The 19267-nt window shown below is 52.8% G+C and overlaps 1 protein-coding gene across 1 annotated transcript; it reads right to left on the reverse strand.

Annotated features, from left to right (window-relative positions):
• Positions 1-851: 851 nt before the first annotated feature.
• Positions 852-1200, reverse strand: OST4 (oligosaccharyltransferase complex subunit 4, non-catalytic). Its single transcript, XM_053384065.1, has 2 exons — positions 1077-1200; positions 852-986 (listed from the first exon to the last, which is right to left on the reverse strand). Exon 2 carries the CDS (start codon positions 983-985, stop codon positions 872-874), a length of 114 nt encoding a protein of 37 aa, XP_053240040.1. The 5' UTR covers position 986; positions 1077-1200; the 3' UTR covers positions 852-871.
• Between the last annotated feature and the right edge of the window lie 18067 nt (positions 1201-19267).

Raw genomic sequence — 19267 nt, forward strand, 5'->3', positions numbered from 1 at the left:
AAAATAACGACCACCGGCGGGCGTCATTGGCGGCGTCTGCAGGGGCCGTGTGGACCCAGAAGGGCTTCGGGTGGGGGGCGTCGGGTGGGGGGCGTTGCTCCAGCCATGGCTCCCTGCTTGGTGGCAGCGGCAGCTCCTGAGGGTGGGAAGAGAAACGGAGGGGTGAGGCCGGGGGGGGGGGGCTTCTCAAGCTCACCTCTGCAGAGACGACATATTTGCCTCTTTCTCCTGCAGAGATTCAACGAGCAAGCCTGACTCCTTTGCATTCCCAACTTAGCTAGAACTAAGTGTTGGCTATTTGTGGTTTAGTGGCGCTGCAGAGAGCTTGCTGGGGAGACCATGCATTAAAAAGAGACTCAAAAAGCACTTCAACAAGGTTTTAAGAACAAAAACAAAAACTCCTTTTACACTAAAGATAACAGCAACAAACGTGACCCAACCACCAACCCGTCCCCCAGGGTGCTGCTCCTTATATACTAGACCCAGTTGCTGACACAGCTTAATTAACACCTGCTCTGTTTCACAGCTGCAAGACTGGGTCTCCTTACTTGCCCTGGCCCTTCAAGACATACACAACTTGTGAAACAATAATGAGCCTTCACCTTTAAAGAAAGCATTCAGCTTCTTGCAGTGGCCGACTGGGTGCCTGTGAGAAACCAGCAAGCAGGATTCAAGCCCAAGAACACTCCCCCCCCCCCGGTCTCCAACAGCTGGTTCTCACAAGCCTGACTGCCTGCAGCGGGGGAGGCAGAGAATTGCCAGGGCAGCAGCTGTGGACTTGGATCACCCTCTGGCTATGAATTTGTCCCCCCCCCCGACCCCTCCCTTCCCCCCCCGGTACCTGTCCTCCTCCTGCTCCTCCTCCGGGGCGTCACTCCTGCTTCTTGGGGTTGTTGACGGCCACGTAGTGGTAGAGGACGACCAGCAGGAAGAGCGAGACGCCCAGCATGTTGGCGAAGATGGCCAGCTGCACGTCCGTCACCATCCTGGGGGGGGGAGGGGGGGAGAGGGGGGTCAGGCGAGCCGAGGGGGAGGGAGGGAGGGGCGGGGGGAGGGGGGGAGGGGAGTCTCCTCACCTGGCGGATCCCGATCCCTCCCTCGCTCTCTCGGTCCGGCGGTGGCGGAGACACGTCTGCCCAGCTCCAGCCGCGGCGCCTGGTGGGAAACGGGCCGGACGTCCGGCGACGCTCTGCCCCTCGCCTGCTCTGTGCGGACGGGGACGCTCTAGCCCAGCCACGACTTGGGACTACAATTCCCACTATTCCTAACCGCTGGTCCTGGTAGCAAAGGGATGATGGGAGTTGTAGGCCAAGAAACATCCCGCGCTCTCGCTCCGCCCTCCGCTCTGGCCCTCGGCTACTCTCTGCTCCGCCTCTCTCTCTTGCGGCGGCGCCCCCTGCTGGCAGAGGATGGCAGCGCTCTTCGTCTCTCCGCCGGGCGAAGGAGGCGCGGCTCTGGGGCGCCCCCTGGCGGACATGGGAGGAGGAGGCGAAGGAAGGGAACTGGGCTCCTCGCCGCGCGCCCTTCCCGGCCCTGAGTCGCCCTCCCTCTGGCAGCCCATCGCCTTCCTCCGCACATTCACACGTTACGCTCAGTACGCGTGTCAGGCGTGCAAGGCGCTGCCCTGGCCGAAGAAGAGCGCTCTAAGGGGAGCCCAGCGCCTCTTGCAAGGAATGGCTCCGGGCACCGGCCTTCTGCCCGCAGGGCTGCCGCTCCTCCCTCGCATGGGCTCTGCTCCTTCGCTCCCTTCTGGACCCTGGGATGCGCCCCCCCCGCCTTCCTTCAGGTTTGGCTGGCAGGAGCTTCCGAGCCCCACATCAGCTGCTCTTGCTGGTCCTTCTGGCGGGGCTGACCCCGAATCGCCTGCATTGCGAGGGGTGGACTAGATGGCCTTTGGGATCCCTTTCAACTCTCCATGTCTGTTATTCCAGGACCAGCAAGGGCAGCATTTTTTGCCCAAGAGGCGCAGAATCCTAGAATCCTAGAGTTGGAAGAGACCACAAGGGCCATCGAGTTCAACCCCCTGCCAAGCAGGAAACACCATCAGAGCACTCCTGACATATGGTTGTCAAGCCTCTGCTTAAAGACCTCCAAAGAAGGAGACTCCACCACACTCCTTGGCAGCAAATTCCACTGTCAAACAGCTCTTACTGTCAGGAAGTTCTTCCTAATGTTTAGGTGGAATCTTCTTTCTTGTAGTTTGGATCCATTGCTCCGTGTCCACTTCTCTGGAGCAGCAGAAAACAACCTTTCTCCCTCCTCTATGTGACATCCTTTTCTATATTTGAACATGGCTATCATATCACCCCTTAACCTCCTCTTCTCCAGGCTAAACATGCCCAGCTCCCTTAGCCGTTCCTCATAAGGCATCGTTTCCAGGCCTTTGACCATTTTGGTTGCCCTCCTCTGGACACGTTCCAGTTTGTCAGTGTCCTTCTTGAACTGTGGTGCCCAGAACTGGACACAGTACTCCAGGTGAGGTCTGACCAGAGCAGAATACAGTGGCACTATTACTTCCCTTGATCTAGATGCGTGTGGGGGTCCCCAGCAGGGGGGTGAGGAGAGGAGCCCCTCGGGGTTCCCTGGGGTCTCCCTCCATCCTGTCACCTCTCATGCGTGTTTTCTCCAGACTAAACAGCTGCCAGGGCTGCAACCTTTGGCTGTAGGCTGGGCAGAGTAGGGCAGCTGGTCCTGATGGAGAGCTCCTCTCGCTCCTCTGAGGCAGCACTCAGTGGGGAAGCAGCCCAAAGCCCCCCCCCATGACCTGCCTGGTCACTCTGGAGACGCCAGTCCCCCCTTGCCAGGTCCAGCCAGCGGCCGCCAACCCTACAGGCAGCTCCGCCTCTCCGGGCACCCAGCCTGAGACCCGTCCTGTCCATGGAGTTGGGAGTTTTAAGGTGCTTAGTCTTGTTAACGGAGAAAACTGAGGATCCCTTGGACCAAAACCAAGGACACCAGCCAGGAATACCAGAGCAAAAGAGCAGCCAGGAGGCTTGGTCTTGATTGAAGACTGTCACAACAGGACTCCCACCTGCCACCAGGTGGAACAAGATGGAAGCCCCGAACAAAAGAGCACCCAAACTTTTATTAGCTGCTCATCCCCATGTTACACCCCCCAAACTACATCACTGATACATCACGGTTACATCATGAAAGGGGAGGTCTGGTGGCAGGAATCTGAGCATCCTGGATCCTGCCCCATGGTTCCCCTTGCCCTCCACCAAACACCCCTCAAGTGGAACAAAAGAGGTATTTACATTTCCCTGTTTCCCAGCCAAGTTAATCCCACCCTTTTGTCTTCATCTGGGTTTGTTATTTCTGGAATGGCTACCTGTCTGGCACTCAGGTATCAGGATGCCAGGGATTATCCCTCAGGCAGAGGCTGCTGAGTAGCTGAGCTCACAGGTCTAGATGAATTTCTGAAGTTTCCCCAGTGAGCCAGTACAGAGATACATTTATCAGTGCATTCTTACATTTGGTATCGTGCAGCAGAGGCCCTTTGAATAGATTGGAAGAAACTGCGATGAAGTGTTTTGTGGGGACAAGTCACAAAAGCGATTGTGCTGATTTTGGTAGTAGGCTGCATGTGCATGATATCTGCTGGAGGGGCAACCCCCCCCCCATCCTATACATAAATTCCTGCAACAGTCTTTATCTCTGGGTTGTGGGTTTGCGTCCCACATTGGGCAAAAGATTCCTGCATTGCAGGGGGTTGGACTAGATGACCCTTGGGGTCCCTTCCAAGTCAACAGTTCTATGGTTCTGTTATCAATGACTCTAATGACAACTTTGTAAATGTTCTTCTCCACAGCCTTCACTTTGGGCTTGGCTTCCTTTGCACGTTTGCCCTGCAGATGTCAGCAACGTGCTAAAAAGGGTCTTTGCGCAGGGCTCCCCCCCTCCCAGGGAGGAAGAGGCTCTGCGCAGGGACGGACTTGGCTCCCTCCTCCTCCTCCTCTCAAAGCTCCTCCAGTTCTGATCCTGCTCGGCTCCTTAGCAGCTGTTATTTACATAACAAAAAGCTTAACTGGTTTGGCCCTTGATTGAGTCTGGACCCCTAAATGGGCGCTTGGCTCCTTCCTGTCTCAAGCGCCCTTGGATTATTTCATTCTTCCATCCATCACTTTTTACAAAAACAAGTTGGTTGGCTTGAAGAAAAGGCAAGAAAAGAGTCAAAACACATCATATGGAATACTAAAAGCTAGGAAAAGATCCTTCTCCGCCCAAGCAGAAGATCCGAACCTCATCAAAGAGAGAATAAGAATGTCTTTGCCTGAAAGCACCAGGTGAGCCTCCCAGGGGGAGAGCAGCCCACAGCCAAGGGGCCACCACTGGCAAGGCCTCTCCTCCCATTGGCAGCCTCTGCACTTGCCTCCAAGGAAGGCTTCTTGGGGAGGGCAGCCTGGGCAGACGCAGACCTTGTGATCCTGGGGTCCTGAACCTAATAATAATAATAATAATAATAATAATAATAATAATAATAATAATTTATTTACCGTATTTTTCTCTCTATAAGACGCACCAGACCACAAGACTCACCTAGTTTTTGGAGGAGGAAAACAAGAAAAAAAATATTCTGAATCTCAGAAGCCAGAACAGCAAGAGGGATTGCTGCGCAGTGAAAGCAGCAATCCCTCTTGCTGTTCTGGTTTCTGGGATAGCTGCACAGCCTGCATTTGCTCCATAAGACGCACACACATTTCCCTTACTTTTTAGGAGGGAAAAAGTGAGTCTTATAGAGCAAAAAATACGATATACCCTGCCCTCTCCAGCCAGAGCCAGGCTCAGGGCGGCTAACACCAATAAAATCACAGTAAAAACATAATAGGGGGAAAAGAAAAGGAAAAAAAAAATTGAAATACAGGTTAAAATGCAATTAAAGGCTTTCTAGCAATGGGGAGGACAGGATGAGCGTCTGCCCAGTTGCTTTGAGTCACTTTGAAACCCGCCTTTCTCTGGCCTGACTTCATGGAGTGCCCCTTTGCAGCCAGTCCTGGCTTGGGTGGAAGCAGTGTGGGTGTAGCAGTTTGTGGCCAGGACCTGGGAGAGACCAGGGTTCAAGTCCCCCCTGGGTGCCTTGGGGGCCAGCCTCTCAGCCTAGCCAACCTCACAATGTTGTTGTGGAGCTTAAATGAGGAGGGGGAGAAGGGTGCAGGTCACCTTGAGCTCCCTGGAGAGAGGAGGTAGGATGTGAATGCAATAATTGAAGAGGCTCCATTGCAGCTGTATCTGGAATTCGAGATCTGACTGACTCAAGTCTCACTTGCCCAGAGGGATGGGAGAGTTCTGGATCTGGCCCTCGGGCTGGATCCAGGTCCCTCTCGCTGCTTTACAGCACCAAGCCCTTGCTCTGAGTTGGACCAGACCACGACTGGCACTCATTGCAGATGGGCCAGAATTGGTGTTATCTGCTGGGCTTGCCTGATCCCAGAGACTCCCCCCCCACCCCCTCACTGCCAGTGAAGGCCTGTCCTTGCTGATCTTTATCTATGAAGGTTTCAGATGTGCTGGAAACCACTTAGAGATTTAAACCACTTAAAACAGCAAAAGCAGCGTATAAACTCTCTGAATAAATAAATGCAGGGCAGGAGATATGCTCCAGAGATCCAGACCGTGGGGAGCTCCAAGAAATTAATAAATACAATTTGGACTATCATTTGATCTTCTTTATTTTAGTTTTTTTATTTTTTAATTGAAGTATTATGATTGGATATTTAATTGGTTGTTTTTCGTTGGAAAATCAATAAAAATGAATGCAGGGCAGCCCCAGTTTTGACCACGTCAGCTGCATCAGGCAGGAAACCTCCACAGTGCAGGAACTTCTCCTTGACCTCCCAGTCAAATCTGATGTGACAGCAGGAAGGCGGCTCAAGGCACCAGGCTCCTCTCTTCCAGGTCCTGGGACTCCAGAGCGGAAACCCTCCTGGTGCGCTTTGCTACAGCCGAAAGTGGGGACAAAGCGGCCTTTGGGAAGAGAGCCGCCTGCAGAGCAAGAGCACATGGGGGTGGGACATGGTGGAGGCTGCGTCCCGGATTGGCTGCGTTTGATGTCATGGAATGCTTGCAGGCCTTTTATCTGGGATGGAAGTCAGCCGGGGCAGTGGCAGCAGAGGGCTGGGAGCACTTCAGCGCCTGGGAGGGAAACAGCAGGCCTGGTGTGGGGGGGGAGGCCCTGATCCAGGGGAAAGGAAGGAAAGCAGAGCTGAGTGGGGAGATGGAGAATGTGGGCAGGCCAGGGCCAGTGACAAAGCAGTGGGAGGAGAGGACACAGGAAAGAAAGCTCTTCTTTATGCAGGGCGTAGTTAGACTATGGAACTCCCTCCCACATGAGGCAGGAATGGTCACCAACTTGGTCCTGAATTTTGTCTTGCTCTCAGGAAGAGGCAACATGATAGAGGTCACACATGGCAGGGAGAAAGTGGAGAGAGAGGTGGTGTTTTTCCCCTCGTTACTCTAGAACTCAGGGACATCTAAGGAAACAATATTGGAAGATTAAGGGCAAGAATTTGCTGCAGTTCCAGCACAACAAGGGATAGACTAGATGAGCCTTGGGGGTCCCTTCCAACTCTACAGTTCTATGATTTGGCAATGCCATCTGGATTCTCTCCTGGGAGGTTGTGTGTGTGAGAGAGTGAGAGACAGAACAAATGATGACAATTCCAGAGAAAAGGGTTTTCGTGGAATCAGCTCTTCTTTCACTGGAAGTTTTCAGAACTTCTGGCCCAGGCAAACCCAGTGGGAGTTCAAAAGCCTTGATGATGCACCTTTGTGTCTGAGTCGCATCCGGTGGTTTTGTTCAGTGGTCACTCTGGTGTTTTTGGCCCTTCTGGGGAAATGGTTGGTTCTCGGACGTTCTGCCTTTATGAGCAACCCTAAGCACAAACCTTCTCTCAGCCAACTTGGTGAAGCAGATAGAGCAAAGATCCTGGTAGAATGATCCCTGGGACAGGAGAGCCCAAGGATGCCCCTCACTTTCTAGGGAGAGAGACCCAACACACACACACACACACACACACACACCCTACTAGCTCCTGTGGGATAAGAAGAAGCAGGAGAGGCCTGGATGGAGAAGCCTCTTGTCTGGCCAGACCAGGCTGGACATGTGACCAAGATGTGACCAAATCTGCTGTGCAGATCAAGGGAAGTCACAGTCCCACTCTGTTCTTCCCACCTGCAGCCCCATGTCTGGTTCTGGGCATCCCAGTTTAAGGAGGAAATGGACAAGCTGGAAGGCATGCAGAGGAGGGAGACCAAGATGATCCAGGGTCTGGAAACCAAGCCTTATGAGGAATGGTTGAAGGAGCTGGGGATGTTCAGCCTGGGAAGGGGGGACTGAGCGGAGATATGAGAGCCATCTTCAAATATCTCAAGGGCTGTCATGTGGAAGAGGGAAGAAGCTTCTTTTCTCCTTCTCTGGAGGGTAGGACTCGAACTCATGGCTTCAAGTTACAAGAAGGGAGATCAGGAAGAACATTCTGACGGCAAGAGCCGTTCGACAGTGGAACAGACTCCCTTGGGAAGTGGTGGACTCTCCTTCCTTGGAGGTTTTTAAGCAGAGGTTGGATGGCCATCTGTCATGGATGCTTTAGCTGAGATTGCTGCATTGCAGAGGGTTGGACTAGATGACCCCTGGGGGCCCCAACTCTGTGGTTCTGTGATTCTCTCTCTGGGACCCTGCAGAGCACAAGCAGCGGGGGAAGCCCCCTCCTCTTCCTTTCCCAGGGGCCCTGCATGGCCTGTGCTTCTGCTGACTCAGCTCCGCTCATCCAGTCCAGGAGGCTCTTGTCACCTTCTCCTTCCTCCAGCAGCAGCTGGGAGAGATCAGGAAAGATGGATTGGGAAGAAGGGGGGAGAAGGGGGTCTGGGAAAGGAGTGAGGGGGGCTGTCCTGCTGGGGGGGGGGAGGAAGAGGAGGAGGAACAGCTGGACCAGACTCCAGTCCCCACAGTGCACTGCCGGCCTTTGCTGCTGCTATGGCCTCCCCACCCCCTTCAGCGCCCCCTACAATTATTTTTGCTTCTGGGTTAGTAGCTGTAGAGAAAATATTTGCCCCTTTCCAGGAGTGGGTTCAGCCAGCTGCAAGGACCCTGGAGGACAAGAGGCAGGAAGGGGCTGCAAGAGGACCAGGCCAGAGGGGGTTAACTCCAGCATCCTGTTCTCAGAGACCAGCCAGATGCAAACAGATGCAGCAGCAGCAGCAGCAGCAGCGCCTCCTCTCCCCACTTGGGATTCCCAGCTACTGGGGTCCAGAGGCATTTACTGCATCCAGCAATGGAGGACAGGGACTGTGGGATGGAGAGACTTCATCGTCATCATCATCATCATCATCATCATCATCATCATCATCATTTTATTTGTATTCCGCCTTTCCACAGTTAAAACAATGCTCAATGCAGCTGACGATAGGAAAAGATTTACAAACACAGCAAGCATAAAAATAAATAAAACACATCACATCTACATAACCAAACTGAACAATTTCCACATAAAAATAAAGATACAGAGGTACCTCGGGTTAAGAACTTAATTTGTTCCAGAGGTCCGTTCTAAACCTGAAGCACCACTTTAGCTAATGGGGCCTCCTGCTGCCGCCGGAGCACAATTTCTGTTCTCATCCTGAAGCAAAGTTCTTAACCTGAAGCACTATTTCTGGGTTAGCGGGGTCTGTAACCTGAAGCATCTGTAACCTGAAGCGTCTGTAACCCGAGGTACCACTGTACAAAAAATTAATATCAATAAAAGCAAAAACTCCGAACAAAACTTCCCCTAGAATACCCCCATCCCTGCTGGGCAGCAGCAGTTCTTATGAAGCCTGTCAGGTGGAAAGAGGCAGGATCGGGGCCCTCAGGCTCCCACCAGACCAGCCTTCCCTCTCTCACATTCATCCCCCATTCCCAGCAGCAATGAGCCTCGAAAGGCAACCAGAACTGCACACCCTCCTCCAAGTGTGATCACACCATAGATTTATATAATGATATCATAATATTAGCAGTTTTAGTTTCAATCCCTTGATGCTCCATAGCATGAATCCCCCTTTTTCACTGCTCTCAGCCTGAGCTGCCTCTCAAGGTTGTGGTGGGCTTACAGGTAAGGGTACATATGCTTTGGGCGAATTGTTGTTGTTGAGTCGTTTAGTCGTGTCCGACTCTTCGTGACCCCCTGGACCAGAGCATGCCAGGCACTCCTGTCTTCCACTGCCTCCCGCAGTTTGGTCAAACTCATGCTGGTAGCTTCAAGAACACTGTTCCACCATCTCGTCCTCTGTCGTCCCCTTCTCCTTGTGCCCTCCATCTTTCCCAACATCAGGGTCTTTTCCAGGGAGTCTTCTCTTCTCCTGAGGTGGCCAAAGTCTTGGAGCCTCAGCTTCAGGATCTGTCCTTCCAGTGAGCACTCAGGGCTGATTTCCTTAAGAATGGATACGTTTGATCTTCTTGCAGTCCATGGGACTTTCAAGAGAATTGGGCGAATTAAGTACTGCAAATAGCTGCGCTGGCCTCAGCCAGGTGTTAAATCTCCTTCCATTTATTTTCTTTTTTATTTATTTTATTTATTTCATTTATATCCCACGCGGTGTCCTGCGTTGTTCTCCCCCACCCTCATTTAACTCCCACGACAACCCTTTAGGGTAGGTTAGGCAGAGACGCAGCGACCGGTCCACAGTCACCCGGTGAGCTTCATTCAAGCCCAAGCGGAAATTCAAACCCTGGTCTCCCCAGTCCTGGTCCGACCCACAAACCACCGCACCGAGCTGGCCCTAGATCAGCGGCAGGGAACTGGGTGCAGCCGCTGGACCCGAAACCGCGGCTCGCAGCCTGGAACAGCGACGGCTGGCTTGCAAAAGGCGCAGCTGGGAGCTGCCAGCATGTCACGAAAGTGTGGGAAGCTTCAAAGTTGTCCAGGGCTCTTCTGCCAAGCAGGATGTTGCGCGGAGCAGAGGAGGGGGGAAAGCGAAGAGCAGAAGCTTAGAATAACCAGGCTGGGCTTGCAGCCCCGGAGTTCAGGCTCCTCTCCAAGGTGGCCCCCCTCCCAGGTGCTGCGGGAATCGGGTTACACATCGAAGATGCGGCAGATAAGGAGCCACCAGGCGCCCTTCTCCCTTCTGCAACTTGAAGTTTACATGGAAAAGCTCTCTTGTAAGGGATGTGTTGGCAAGGCCCCTGGAACATGCTCGTATAAAAAAGCAAGAGAGTTACAAAAAGCAAATTTAAACGGACAGAAAAGCCGCGTTTGGGGAAAAATGCGTTTCCAAGAAGCTCTGTATGTAAACAGGTGGCTCTTTCTGAATTCTTCAGCACTCCTCGTGTGCAAAGGAGCGAACAGCTGAAGGCGGCAGGGGGCCAGATCTCCCCGCTGAGGTCCAAAGGCAACTCCTAGCAGACGAGGCTCCCGGTTTCTAGCCTGGGAAGCAAGGAAACCGGTGCGGCTGCAGAAGGAGCTTAAACATGAGCTGAGAGTTAAGAAGGGCATGTATAAGAAATGGAAGAATGGGGAAATCACAAAGGAGGAGTGTGCAGGAGTAGCCAACAGTTGCAAAGGGAAGGTCAGGCTGGCGAAAGCTCAGAATGAGCTCAGGCTTGCAAGAGAGGTTAAAAACAGTGTCCCCCCCCCCGCTAGAAAAATAGGTGCCAATACTCATCATGAAGTCGTTACAGTAAGTGTCACACTTTTTAACCAAAAAATAAAGATGTGTCAGTACTACGTACCTTAGAGTACCTCCTGAAAAAAGCACTGATTAAAAATAATAATAAAATATTTCTTTGGCTATGTCAAAAGCAAGAGGAAAAACAGGCAAAGAGTGCTCATTCATGGCTCCTCGTAATCTTGGGGAAAGTGGCAAGTGGGGGGCTGCAGGGTCCTGTCCTGGACCCATTGTTGTTCTACATCCTGATAAATGACTTGGTGCTCATCAAATCTGCAGATGACACCAAACTGGGAGGGGGAGCTGATGCCACAGAAGACAGAATCAGAATTCAAAATGACCTTAACAGATTGGAGAACTGGGCCCAAGCTAGCAGAATGAATTTCAGGAAGGACAAAAGCAATGTTCTGCACTTAAGACAGGGCACAAATATAAGATGGGGGACATCTGGCTTGCCAGCAGTAATAGGAGGAAGAAGAAGAAGAAGAATAAGAAGAAGAAGAGGAGGAGGAGGAGGAGGAGGAAGAAGAAGTTGTTATTATTTATACTCCACCCATCTGGCTGAGTTTCCCCAGTACAAGTGAAAAAAGGATCTAGGGTAAAGTTACCAGATTTCCCCCCCCCCAACGAATCCGGGGACACTTTTCAACTTCAATGGATTTTGCACGGGGACTGATTTGTAAATCCAGGGACGTCTGGTAACCTTAATCTCGGGGTCTTAGTAGACCACAACCGTAACACACGTCAACAGTGTGATGCTGCAACAGCTAAAAAACCAAATGCTATTTTAAGTTGATGGGCTCCCAGGAAAGGCCACTCCAAAAACAGGAGGCAGGATTTGATGGGCCCTCTGTGGCCTGACTGTGTTTTGGGGCTTGCCCCCTTTCCTCTCTCTGAGTGGGGGATGCTGTGGGTGTTGATGGTGCAGGCGGATATTCCAGAGGGCACCTGCTCTGTGTCGCCGCCCTTCCAGGAATCATCCCGGCAGAGGGAGGGAGGGGGGCATCCGGGCAGCCTGTCCAGTGTCGCCACTGGGGAGGAAGCACCTGCAGAATCACCTTGCATCTGTGCTGTGGGGCAGGCTGGCTCCTGCTGCCTGCTGCCCTTTCCCCTTTGCTTCCTTCCCTGGGAGGCGGGCGGGGGGGGAGCCAATGGGGGGAGAACTCCACTTGGAAGAGTGGCAGGATGGGCAGAGAGGTCATCGAAACCACCAAAACAACAACCCAGAGGAAGACGGGGGGCACGCCCAGTTCCCTCTCCCCAGCCCAGCTTCTGCACCAAGGAGAGGATGGCAGAACTGTCCCCTGACAGCCCCCTCCAACTGAGACACCTGCAGAGCTGAGGTGTCCCCACAGGCTGCCTCCACACCTGTAGGACCCTCCCCGGCTGCAGGTGTGCCAGAACCCAAGCCTGAGCATTGCAGACCCCTTTGAACCTGGCGCAAGTGATGCCCTGATGCCCAGCTCCAGAGCTTTTTGCTTCGCATGTCGCCCCAGGGGCACTTTTGTCCAGGAAAGCAGCCTATAAATGCTTAAAATATAAATAAGCAGATGGTTTGATTATTTAAAATACTGTTTACTTCAAAGTCCTCAGAGTAGCTCACGAAGCAAAAAAAAAAAAAAAAAAAAAAAAAATTCAAGACACATTACAACAATAAAAGGATCAGGAACTATAAAACCAGAGAGCAAGAAACAGCAACTAAAGAGAACAGCAGACATTGCAAAGGGAAGAGAGCCAGCAGCAGCAAAGCAGGCACTCAGAGGCTTCCTGAGTGGGAACCAAAGGAGAATCAAGTTGGGGCCTTGCAGATCTCTCGGGGGTAGGACAAGAAGCTCCTTGCGCCCCGTCCTCAGAAGAAGGACTTCTGAAGCAGACTTTGAAAGCAGGAGCATTTATCAGAACAGCCTTGGCAGCTGATGAACTTTTGATTCGCCTGCCACTGGAGTGCTGATTTGAAGACTTTGTTTACTGATTTATTAATTTTTAAATGATGTTTTAGAGTGTACACTGCCTTGATGTGGTGGCAAAGATACTTTTCTAAATACTTTTATAAATAAACGAACAGTTAAGGCAGGCAGCCCTTCGGAGTCGTCTGGGGGGCTGCCAAGCCCTTTGCCACTTGGTTGGTCAATGGTGCCCCACGAGAGATTTTAAGACGGGTGGCATGGGGTGAAACTGGCCGGCCCCATTGACAGCTTCCGTGTTTGAACTACCAGCCATTTCCAAAGTGTCTTAGGAGGCAGCCTCACATATAACGCTTGAAAGTCATTGGATCTGGACGTTACCAGAGCATGATGGCTCAATAGCCACTAGCTAAGATGACCACTTTCTGCCCCTGGCGGTATGATCCTGAATGCCACTGGCTGCTGCACTCAAGTCCTGCCTGGGGGGCTTCCCTGAAGAGGCCCCCATGAGAACACTGGCTTGGTCCAGCTGCAGCCTCTTCTGATACATCCCTGCAGCCAGTACAGATGAGCAGATGCGGCTGAAGAAAGGGAGACTGGAATAGCTCTAGACCCCAAAGTCGGCCCCATCCTGTCTCCATGCACCTACGGCAGGCGTGCTACACCATCTCCCAGGTGTGGGAGAAAATCAGGCCCACCTTCACGTTGTGTTTGGGGTATGAAATATACTCACAGTCACACTTCAAAACGACCTTGACAGATTAGAGAACTGGGCCAAAACAAACAAGATGAATTTTAACAGGGAGAAATGTAAAGTATTGCACTTGGGCAAAAAAAATGAGAGGCACAAATACAAGATGGGTGACACCTGGCTTGAGAGCACTACATGTGAAAAGGATCTAGGAGTCTTGGTTGACCACAAACTTGACATGAGCCAACAGGTGACGCGGCAGCTAAAAAAGCCAATGCAATTCTGGGCTGCATCAATAGGAGTATAGCATCTAGATCAAGGGAAGTAATAGTGCCACTGTATTCTGCTCTGGTCAGACCTCACCTGGAGTACTGTGTCCAGTTCTGGGCACCACAGTTCAAGAAGGACATTGACAAACTGGAACGTGTCCAGAGGAGGGCAACCAAAATGGTCCAAGGCCTGGAAACGATGCCTTATGAGGAACGGCTAAGGGAGCTGGGCATGTTTAGCCTGGAGAAGAGGAGGTTAAGGGGTGATATGATAGCCATGTTCAAATATATAAAAGGATGTCACATAGAGGAGGGAGCAAGGTTGTTTTCTGCTGCTCCAGAGAAGCGGACCCAGAGCAATGGATCCAAACTACAAGAAAGAAGATTCCACCTAAACATTAGGAAGAACTTCCTGACAGTAAGAGCTGTTTGACAGTGGAATTTGCTGCCAAGGAGTGTGGTGGAGTCTCCTTCTTTGGAGGTCTTTAAGCAGAGGCTTGACAACCATATGTCAGGAGTGCTCTGATGGTGTTTCCTGCTTGGCAGGGGGTTGGACTCGATGGCCCTTGTGGTCTCTTCCAACTCTAGGATTCTAGGATTCTATGAGTGTGGATTTCATTCTCTTATTCAGCTCATAGTAGTGAGAAATGGAAGTTCCCCCCCCCACCGAAGTGTCTGCTTTATATACATTATTTACACAATGGGCCCCACGTGATTGGCTAATTCCGGGATTCTCCTGTAGGCCAATCAGGTTGCGGATGCACTTCCACCTGGAGTTGGATTGGGTGGCTCCTGAGCACAATCAGACTGTTGCATTCTGAATCCTATTCAACTCACTACATAACAGGGTAAAAGTCAGTTCAACTGCGTTGGAGAAGACCCCGTTGGACAGACTTCCTTCTGAGCTCATCCACAGGGTGTTCTGCTCACATACAGAACTTAGCAGCTTTTAGAGAGATGGCAGAGCTATCACAACCTGGTTAACTGGAAACCACAATAAACCAGCTTCGCAGGGGGAAAACTCAGGAAAACAGCATTGCTGATCAAACCCCTCATAGAATCATAGAGTCGGACGGGACCCCCAGAGTCATCTAGTCCAACCCCCTGCAATGCAGGAATCTCAGTTAGCGTAGCCAGGAGACATGGATGCTTTCTTTAAACGTTCTTTAAACAAACCATCAGGGACGCGGGTGGCTTGCAGATCAGAAGGTTGGCGGTTCGAATCCCCACAACGGGGTGAGCTCCCGTTGCTCGGTCCCTGCTCCTGCCAACCCAGCAGTTCGAAAGCATGTCAAGTGCAAGTAGATAAATAGGTACCGCTCCGGTGGGAAAGTAAACGGCGTTTCCGTGCGCTGCTCTGGTTCGCCAGAAGTGGCTCAGTCCTGCTGGCCACATGACCCGGAAGCTGTACGCCGGCTCCCTTGGCCAATAAAGCGAGATGAGTGCCACAACCCCAGAGTTGGTCACGACTGGACCTAATGGTCGGGGGTCCCTTACCTTAAATCAACAAACCCTCAAATACTCCACACTTCCTTCACCTTTTCTCCCGACACTTTTTAACACTCTGAGGGAGACAGAAGCAGAGCCAGGCTTCTTGCAGGCCTTATTGCAGGGACTCAGGGCAGGTCCTTTTGCCTGCTGCCCCCCCCCCCACGGGCACCCCAGCCACGTGTCCACTACAAGATCAGCTCCTTTTGGGTCCTGGGCAGCGCCTGGGGAAGAGATGTGCAGAAGGAAAGGCACCTGAGCCTGGGGGGGGGGACAGCCCCTGTCCCCGCGGATCTTGGACTCTCCTGTGTCCGGGGGGCTCTCCGGTGGGCGCGGGCTGCTCTCCCTCTCCCAGCAGAGGCCCCTCCCTGCCTCCCCCCCCGTCCAGGCCCCTCTCGGGGGTTCGGCCAGGAAAGTGCCATTGGGCTGAATTGCGATGGGGAGTGGCCGCCCCCTCCCTCCCCCCCACAACCGCCTTCCAGATGCTTTTCCCATAAAAGGCAAAAGAGCCTCGACTGGGAAGGAGCCGCCAGAGCTAATGGGAGCCAGTCGGGGAGGGGACGGGGGGGCGAGGACCAGAAGCCTCCACTTGCGAGGACATCATGGGGTGAGGGACTCGGGGAGCCGAGCAGGCAGCGCCCCCTAAGCCTCCACCCCAGACCCCTCAGTCGTGGGTTCCATCAGAGAAGAGGGGAGCCCCCCCCGCCCGCCCTGCCTTGGGCGTCGGACCCAGGCAGGCAGCCGCAGGCATCCCGGTCCGGCAGCCGCTGAGGCACCAGCGCTTCCTCCTGCCGCCACGAGGAGGTGCTGCAGGGCTGGGAGGGAAAAGGCAGCAGCTGGAGAGAGGGGTATTTAGAGGGGGGGCATAGCTGCCTGCCTGGCCCCCTGCGCCCCAGCAAAAATAATAGAGTGTCCTTCGATGAGCAGCTTCCTAAACGTCCCCGGGGTGGCTGCTTTCGGGGTGAGCGCACGTGCAAAGAGGACCCCCCAACACACAAACACTCAGCAGTCTCCGCTCTCCACTGTGGGTGGAAATGGCATGCACCCCAATTCCTGGTCTCTGGGGGGGGCAGGACTGCCAGCATTCCCAGGCTCAAAACAAGTTATTTGTAGGCAGCTAAAAATAGCCGGAGGGGGAGGGCAGGGTCCTATTTCTGTCTGGGGGAGGAGGCTCTACCTGCCAGCGCGTGATGGGGGGGGGAAGGAGCCCCCCTCCCCGGTTTGTTTGCCTTAGGAAAGTCGGGGGGGGCGAGGGAGGGGAGGGAGGGGGACACCAACAGCATCCTGGCGGCTGTAACCAGAGCCGCTTCCCCGGCAAAACGCGGCGCGGAGGTTTTCCTTGGCTCCAGAAGCTCAAAAAGATGGGGGGGGGCAGGAGAAATACCCCCTCCCGTGTCAACAGCGGCAACCCTTGCGATGCCCCCCCCCCACCAGAAACACTCAGAAACCTCTTCCAGCGCCTCCCCCCCAACATCCAGCGTGGGACTCGGATGGCCTGTTTGGGACCCCCCGTGTTCCCCCCCCCGGGGCTGCTTCTGGCAGGAGGCGGGAGACACCAGGCAGACCGCAACCGAGGCGGGAGAGGGGAAGGCGAGAAGCGAAGGGACCAGCCGGGCTCCGGATTCAGGAGGAAGCTTGTGGCTAAGGGGTTGGGGGGTTTCGGGAGACGAGAGGGGCCGGGTGTGCGTGTTCAGGGGGCCGGGCAAGACCCCCACCCAGACCCTCAGAGAAGGAAATGCCAGACCAGATGGGTTCCCCACCTTCTGTGATCATATAAATGTAGAGTTGGAAGGGATCCCCGAGGGTCATCTAGTCCAACCCCCTGCAGGAATCACAAGTGATGATGCTTTAGCACAAGTGAGGCTTCCACCCTGATGGGAGTTTTAGTCTGAACCATCACCAGACGCCTCAGGTGGAGCCAGCTTCTTTTCTGCTGCTGCTCCTGAGGGTAGGATTTGAGTGAAGGGATTTAAATGACAAGAAATGAGATTCTGATTAAACACCAGGGAAAGATTTTTGTCCGCAAGAGCAGCTCAACAGTGAAACACATGACATCAGAAGGGGATGGACTCTCCAAAATGTGGGAATGTTCAGGGTGGCAAGAGAGGATATATTGTTTATGAATATCCTTCCTAATTTGCGCTAGCAAGTTCCTTTACTTAGCAGAGTTTATATTCCCCTTTTACATGCAGAGCAGATAGCTGGTTGCAGGCTCGTGTGAGCCTCTCACTATTACACAATTCAGTCTGTCTCAGATTGAATTGTACGTTCCTCGTAAGTTCCCTTGAATTCCTCTTAAAAGAATAAAGACGCCACAATCTTATTTAAAGTCAATAAAAAGAAGTTTACTTACATCAGTTCACAGCTGGATCTCTGAAGGCAGACTTAGTTACAAATATGTACATGTGGATCTACCCCATATGGGGGAATAATCCCAGTGCTTCTGCTAGCTGAGAGCTAGCAGAGCAGTCAAACAAAGCTGGTCAAACGAAGAAGGAAGTCAAACGAGAGGTGTGCTGTGTGACTTATCCTTTTGTTACCTGGACAGGTTAGGTCACGCCCACCTTCTGTCACATGCAAAAGGAAGGATGCTCCAGCCCAGGAGGAACAGGAAGTTTCAACTGGCTGGACCAAACATTCCCTCGCATGTCTTCTCTAGCATTACAAGGAATGTTGTACTTGACTGCCTCTCATGGATCACATCCCACACAACAGAAGTCTAGTGTCCAGATCAAGGGAAGTCATGTTGTTGTTGTTTAGTTGTTTAGTCGTGTCTGACTCTTCGTGACCCCATGGACCCCAGAGCTCCTCTCTATTCTGCCTTGGTCAGACCCCACCTAGGGTCCTGGGTCCAGTTCTGGGCACCACAATTTAAGAAGGATGTTGACAAGCTGGAAGGTGTGCAGAGGAGGGCGACCAAGATGATCAAGGGTCTGGAAACCAAGCCTGGTGAGGAGCGGTTGAAGGAGCTGGGTATGTTTAGCCTGGAAAAGAGGAGACTGAGAGGAGATATGAGAGCCAAATATCTCAAAGGCTGTCACATAGAAGAGGGAACAATCTTGTTTTCTCCTGCTCTGGAGGGTAGGACTTGAACCGGTTTCAAATTACTAGAAAGGAGATTTTGACTAAACACCAGGAAGAAATTCCTGACAGAAAGAGCTGTTGCCCAGTGGATCAGACTCCCAGGAGCAGTGGTGGACTCTCCTTCCTTGGTGCTTGTTAATCAGAGGCTGGATGGCCACCTGTCATGCTTCAGCTGAGATTCCTGCCTGGCAGGGGGCTGGACTAGATGACCCTGGGGGGTCCCTTCCAACCACGATTCTATATTGAGAGCACCAGGTTGCCCTCACTGCTGTTTTAGGAAGGAGGAAGGAGGTGTGATGTTGTCGTCTCCCCTGCCATTGCTAACCAGGGACACCCCCTGCTCTCTCTCCCCCCACAAGACTTGCTTGGAGTATTGTGGACCCGATTCTGTGGAATTCCCCCCTGACTGAGCTCAGAGGGGCCTCTCCCTGCCGAACTTCTAGTACTTGCTGGAGTTTTTACATTACTACAGTGGTACCTCGGGTTACATACGCTTCAGGTTACATACGCTTTAGGTTACAGACTCCGCTAACCCAGAAATAGTGCTTCAGGTTAAGAACTTTGCTTCAGGATGAGAACAGAAATTGTGCTCCGGCGGCGCAGCAGCAGCAGGAGGCCCCATTAGCTAAAGTGGTGCTTCAGGTTAAGAACAGTTTCAGGTTAAGAACAGACCTCCGGAACAAATTAAGTACTTAACCCGAGGTACCACTGTAGTATTGCAGCAGGCACTTTAAGGAAGCTTTGATGATGTTGTGGTCCATTTCAACTGACTTCCCTGTATCCCATTTGCAACCTCACCGTGAGAAACTAAAATGTTATAGAAATGGTTGGCACAAACTAAGTTCAACTGTGTCTCTGCCCCCCCCCGCCGCCGCCTGCCTGTTTGCGGAGGGCAAGCTCTGCTTTGTTGTTGACTCAGGCGCTCCACCCAGATCCACCCATGTTATGCTGATCCGGGATCTGATCTCCCTAAACATGCTAGCTGCTGCCTTGCTTGCCCCTCCAAGCTCGTTTGCTCAGGCCCACCCCCCTCCTGCCAGTCAGCCACATCCCAGGGATTATGTGGCAGTCAGCGCAGTCTCCCTGCAGACAGGCGAGGGACCCCAGGAGCTCAGGGAGCAGTAATAAGTCCCAGCCTCAGGGCATGGCCTTCCTTACCCCCCCCCTTCATAATGGAGGGAGGACAGTGCTCC

Source organism: Podarcis raffonei, chromosome 3, assembly GCF_027172205.1.
Source record: "Podarcis raffonei isolate rPodRaf1 chromosome 3, rPodRaf1.pri, whole genome shotgun sequence".
Taxonomy (NCBI): Eukaryota; Metazoa; Chordata; class Lepidosauria; order Squamata; family Lacertidae; genus Podarcis; species Podarcis raffonei.

What these genes read in the sequence shown, in the direction of transcription:
- OST4 (XM_053384065.1), bottom strand. Translation starts at nt 985, where the DNA reads ATGGTGACGGACGTGCAGCTGGCCATCTTCGCCAACATGCTGGGCGTC.